This window comes from Saccopteryx leptura, chromosome 3 (genome assembly GCF_036850995.1).
Source record: "Saccopteryx leptura isolate mSacLep1 chromosome 3, mSacLep1_pri_phased_curated, whole genome shotgun sequence".
Taxonomy (NCBI): domain Eukaryota; kingdom Metazoa; phylum Chordata; class Mammalia; order Chiroptera; family Emballonuridae; genus Saccopteryx; species Saccopteryx leptura.
Genome location: NC_089505.1, coordinates 196,832,127 through 196,838,075, shown reverse-complemented (window position 1 = coordinate 196,838,075; position 5,949 = coordinate 196,832,127). Strand labels below are relative to the sequence as shown.

The 5,949-nt window shown below is 47.0% G+C and overlaps 1 protein-coding gene across 1 annotated transcript; it reads right to left on the bottom strand.

The window, feature by feature from the left end:
• Positions 1–1,033: 1,033 nt before the first annotated feature.
• LOC136398399 (syncytin-2-like) lies at positions 1,034–2,152 on the bottom strand. The gene has a single exon (XM_066372687.1). The coding sequence runs from the start codon at positions 2,150–2,152 to the stop codon at positions 1,034–1,036; it is 1,119 nt and encodes a 372-aa protein (XP_066228784.1).
• Positions 2,153–5,949: the final 3,797 nt, after the last annotated feature.

Genomic DNA, 5,949 nt, shown 5'->3' with positions numbered 1-5,949 from the left:
CCCTGAATGAAAAGAGAAGTGTTTTTCCACTGTGTGTATTTCTTGCGCTCCAGGTGCAAGCTAGGATTAAAGCTAATGGCCCACCAGTTCTTGGCTTCGTTGTTTCATTACCGTTTGTTCGAATCCAGTGCGAACCTGCATGGGCCAGGCGGCTATGATGGTTGCCGTGGCTACTGGCTTTACATATGACTATGAAAATTTTCATTGATTGATTCAAATCTCAAACCAATCTTGTATATGTTGGCTTAACTCTACTTGACTATAACGTAATATTTTTATGTATTGCCGAATTTGATTTACTAATTAATATATTGTAAAAAACAATCCCCCCAAAAAACAGTAACCATGAAAGAAAGAAACAAACAAACAAAAACCAATTGACATAGTACTTATGTATATGAAAATATTGGTCCATAGTTCAGAATATTATATTTATTGGATCCACCGGGTATGAGAACAAATGTCGGAGACTTTCAGGAGCTTAGATCGTACTTTATTGGCCAAGTTTAACCTGCGCAGGGGCAAACTCCCCGGTGTCCTGAGACACCATACTCACAGGGGGATGCAAATGGGAGTCGCCCCTGGCGCTTACAGCCAGGTCCTTATATATCCTAAGTAAGCAAGCATTATACAGAAGCGTATGTGGCGGTTAACTATTCGCTAAGGGGTCCGCACACAGCATAGCAACAGGAGCTGGGTTTAGCTTAGTAGTGAATTTCAAACATAAACTTCTGATAAGGGTCTCTGACCAATGGAATGCAAATGTTTTCCCTCCTTTGTGCTGATCTTCTTTGTTCTCAGCCTCAGAGGGGCTCTATCAGCACCTCCCTGTTCTGGCTCCTTCAATAATTACTTCTGGCAGTCTCAGCACCCCTTCCTGAATCTAACATTCCCCTATCTCTTTTGGGCATAAATCAAACCCTTGATTCTTCATCAGTGGGAAGAATGGTATAAGGTTGGGACAGAACCATTAACATTACTACATCTATTCTTTCTATAACATAACTGAGTAGCTTGTTGAACAAAATGGGCCCTAAAACAATAGACACAAGAAACCAATACACGGACCTAGCAAAGGGAGAAGGTAAGGCAAAGCACCATTGAGGCTACTCCACAGGGGGCTTTCAAAGAGCTCTCTTCTTCTCTTTACTAGATCTTCTTGTAGCCTCTTGATTTTGTCTCGCACTATACCAGATTTGTTGACATAGAAGCAGCAACGTTCCTGTAAAGCCAAACAGATGCCTCCCTGCTCTGCTGTAAGTAAGTCTAAGCCCCTTCTATTTTGCAGGACCATTTCTGCTAGAGAATCTAATTGATCTTGAATATCCTGGATAGTACTGGATATAGCTTGAATATCATCTATTAGCTTGTTAGAAAGCTTAGTATAGGAATGAACGGCCACCCCTAGTCCAGCAGTACCAGTAGCTACAGCCCCAGTAATACCTAGGCCTACTAACAATGGAATGAGTGTAATAGCTCTCTTAGAGCGACCTGCGATATAGTCTAAAGTAGGGACGGGGACAGGCTCATCCCCAGGTATAATGTCTATATCTGGCAATAGAGTGGCTAGCACACAGACCCCGGTCCAGTTGGTGGGCAAATAAGAGAAAGCTAAATTACCTCCACATAACAATACTTGTCCCCTGCCAGGGCAGAGGGGGGAGCTGGAGTTAATGAATTCGCTACAATTAGCAAAATCCACAATCCCAATGTCTATATCAGAACTGTTATTTTGTGGATGACTTAGGATGCAAGAAACATTGAAGAAGTCTATGGGCTGAACTCTAAAAGGAGAGTTAGCACTGCAATTAGGATGTTGGGTAAGCATAAACTCACTGAACGCTGCTGGTAGAGCGATTGGCATGGGTGTGCCTAGAGTCATACAAAACCAGCAATCAGCAGCTAGAGTAGGATTCAAGGCATTAAGTGCCAGATGGGTAGCTAGGAGTATATCAAAGGACTGAGTGTCTAAGTCGACACCTCGTGCTTTTGGCAAAGCCAAAGGATGATAATTAATTTTTGGGTACATAAGGTTAATAATTTGTTCAATTCTTTCTTGCACTATAGATTCTCTGATAGTATCTTGGGGTCCTCCTCCATCCGAAACATGTAGAGGGGATTTCTTAGACAAACATATGAGCTTGCCGCGCATCCTTTTGCATGAAGCCTGCATGCGGCATGTGATCCTATCTCCGGGCTAACGCCCACTCGAGTTCTCTGAAGGATGGCAGTGAAGTAGGTAGTATCATAACTAGTGCATTCCTGAAATTCCTCGTAACAGGAGGAGTGCATTTGATCATAGAAACTAGTGCACTCAGCAGGACAGGGTCCTGGCTTGCCTTGAAGAGGGGGAATTATGTGGGGTTTGTTATTGCAGACCCACTCTTGGGTGATACCTCCCCCTATATACTGGTGTCATGGCGAGGTACGCTATTATGGTATTACAATCAACCTGCCTTGTGTATTTCTCCGGTCTGGTGGTAGTGGTTCCTCCTCTGCAGTCACAAGGGGAGCCATACAGTGTCCTGAGTAGCTATTTCGTGTTTGGTGCTGGCCCCAATCCTCTCTCTGTAAAATTTAATAGACACAGTAGTCCTCCTAGGATTTGCGTGGACTCTCCATTTTCTCAGGTCCAAGTCCTGGGCCCCTGCTACCTCGTCAAGCTGGGCCTGGTTTTATGTGGGAGACGTGGATCTAGTAAGGTTTTTCAGCTACCTTGATAGCTGTGGGTGTACTCAGGATCACCTGAAATGGTCCATTCCAACGCGGCTCAGGGTTGCCCCGTCTGTGGTTGAGACTCCACACCCACTGTCCAGGCTCCAGTGGCTCCGGTAGTCAGGAGCTGTGTTTCGCATTCAATTGGGCTGATCTCTGGAGGGCCCGCACCTCGCTTCTGATGTGTTGCAGGGCCTACAAGGACTTGAGGAAATTATGATTAGAAATCTCTAATTCCCCTCTGGTCAATCGAGGTACAAGGGGCACAGGTTGCCCAAATAAGATTTTGTAAGGGGTCCATTTATTGAGATCGGGGGTACATCTGGTTCTAAAAAGGGCGAAATGGAGGAGCTCAACCCAGTTTTCACCGGTCTCCCCTCTCAGCTTAATTATAGTTTCCTTCAGAGTCCTGTTCATTCTTTCTACCTGTCCCGAACTTTGGGGCCTATAAATGCAATACAATTTCCAAATGATACCTAACTTAGTGGCTAATTCTTGAGATATCCTGGATATGAATGCAGGTCCATTGTCTGACCCTAGGGCTAGGGGAATGCCATATCTAGGTATGATTACCCTTAATAAAACTTTGCAAACTGTGGAAGCAGCCTCTCCTCGCGTGGGGAATGCTTCTACCCATCCTGAGAAGATGTCTATTAATACTAATAGATACTTATAACCTGACTTCCCAGGGGTCATTTCTGTGAAATCTATATATTTCCCACAGTTCTCCCGGAGCTTTCCCCTGATACCTCACAAAGGGGGGTAGCTTCTTATTCTGCGCATTTACTCTGGCACAGATACTGTACCTCGAGACAATGGAGTGGACAATATCCCTGATGTTGGGCCCTACATAATACTTCCTGATAAGTTGTTCTAACTTATTCTGCCCTAGGTGAGTGCTAGTATGAATATCTCCTACTATTTCTCTGACTATTCCCTGGGGTAAATAGAGCCGGGAGTCAGGAAGCTCTATCCTTCCCTGGTGGTTTCTCTTTCCCTTCAATTGTATCCCTTCCTGCTCTTCTTCTGGGGAATATCTAGGATCTGGAGGTAATGTTGGCTTAGGCAATAATGGTAAAAGGCTTTCCTATGGTCCAGTGGCTGCCTCTCTTGCAGCTGAGTCTGCTAGGTTGTTACCCTTTACAATAGGAGAGTCCCCTCTTTGGTGCCCTTTGCAGTGGATGATGGCAACTTTGGTAGGTAGCCAAATGGCATTTAGGAGGGCAAGAATTTCACTGCAGTTCTTAATGTCCTTTCCCCCTGCTGTCAGGAGGCCTCTCTCCTTATATATGATCCCATGAACATGGGCGGTGGTGAATGCATAATGGCTGTCAGTATAGATGTTGGCAACTTTTCCCTCTGCTATCTATAAGGCCCTGGTTAGTCCTATTAGTTCTGCCCTCTCTGCAGATGTCCCTGCGGGCAAGGCTTTCTGCCATAGGACCTCATCTCCCGTGGTCACTGCTGCCCCTGCATACCACTGTCCATCCTTGATAAAACTGCTCCCGTCAGTAAAGAGAGTCAGGTCTGCCTTCTTGTAGGCCTGATCCCTTAAGTCCAGGCAGGAGCCAGTCACTGTATCAAGGATTTGCTTGCAACTGTGGGCCAAAGTGGAGTCTGGTATTGGCAACAGAGTCGCTGGGTTCAGGGCCACAGTTTTGAGGAATTGAACAGAGGGAGGATTCAGCAGCTGAGCCTGATACTGCATATGCCACGCATTAGATAGCCATTTGTCATGAGGTGCTCGCAGCACTTGCTCTATGTAGTGTTCCCCAATGACTTGGAAGTCCTGCCCTAAAGTCAATTTACTAGCCTCCTTGACTAGTATGGAGGTGGCAGCAAGTGCCCTCAGACATGTTGGCCATCCCGAGGCTACAGGATCAAGTTGGACAGATAGGTGACGGGCCTCTTCCACGGCCCAAGTTCCTGGCTCAGTACCCCTAAAGCTACCCCCCCTTTTCTGCTATAAATAGCTGAAAGGGTTTCACCAGATCTGGCAGGGCCAAAGCTGGGGCAGCCACCAGGGCCTCTTTAAGTGCTTGGAATGCATGCTTCTCCTTATCTGTCCATGTGAACTGCTCTTCCTTACCCCTGGTTAGTTCATGCAGGGGTTTAGCTAGTTCTGCAAAGCCTAATATCCACAGTCGGCAGTATCCTACTGCACCCAGGAATTCTCGTACCTGCCTCTTGCTAGTTGGCTCAGGTATCTGCAAGACCATCTGGATTCACTGGCTGGACAATGTCCTTTGCCCTCCCTGTAAGTTATACCCCAAATAACTTACAGTTTGCATCACAATCTGGGCCTTCTTGGCAGAGACTCGATACCCCATTCGCCCGAGATCTTGAAGCAGGTCCAAGGTAGCTTCCTCACACTCTCCTTCGTCCTTGGCAGCTATGAGAATGTCATCTACATACTGGAGCAGTACAATCGACGGATTGGAGGAGCGGAAAGCCTGCAGATCTTTGCTGAGGGCTTCATTAAAAATGGTGGGGGAATTCTTAAACCCTTGTGGTAGTCTAGTCCAAGTGAACTGCTCCACCAGTCCATTATCTGGGTCATTCCATTCAAAGGCAAAAATCTCTTGCTCTGAGGCTCCAGGGAAATACAAAAGAAGGCATCCTTTAAATCCAGGACAGAATAATAGGTATGAGTTGGGGGCAATGAGCTCAGTAAGGTATACGGGTTGGGCATCATGGGAAGAATAGTCTCTACCTGCGCATTTACTTCCCGCAAGTCCTGGACCGGATGATAGTCTTGGCTCCCCGGTTTCTGGACGGGAAGCAGCGGGGTGTTCCAGGCTGATTGACACCTCCGGAGGATGCCTGCCTCCAGCAGGTGTTGCAAGTGCCAGGCATTTCCCTGTCTAGCTCGGGCTGGGACCGGATACTGCCTGATCCTAACCAGTCTAGCAGTGCTAAGCAGTTGCACCAGGACAGGTGGTTGGTGAGCGGCCAAACCTGGGGGGTTGGTTTCCACCCAAACCTCAGGTACCCGGGCACGCAGGGTGTCTGGAACCCCTTCCTCAGCCTCCTTACCTTCCAAGATGGTGGCAAGTAAGTGTTTTTCAGACAGTGGGACAGTTACTTCCATGCTGACCTCTGCCTCTTTGCTCCTCATAGGGCTTTCCTCCCGTCAGAAGGTTATAGTGGCCTGTAGTTTCTGCAATAAGTCCCTTCCAAGCAGTGGGTAAGGGCAGTCTGGAATGACTAGAAAAGAGTGGGTGATGGTGCCTC

Excerpts from the sequence above, each read along its gene's own strand:
- LOC136398399 (XM_066372687.1), bottom strand. The coding sequence starts at position 2,152 with ATGCGCGGCAAGCTCATATGTTTGTCTAAGAAATCCCCTCTACATGTT.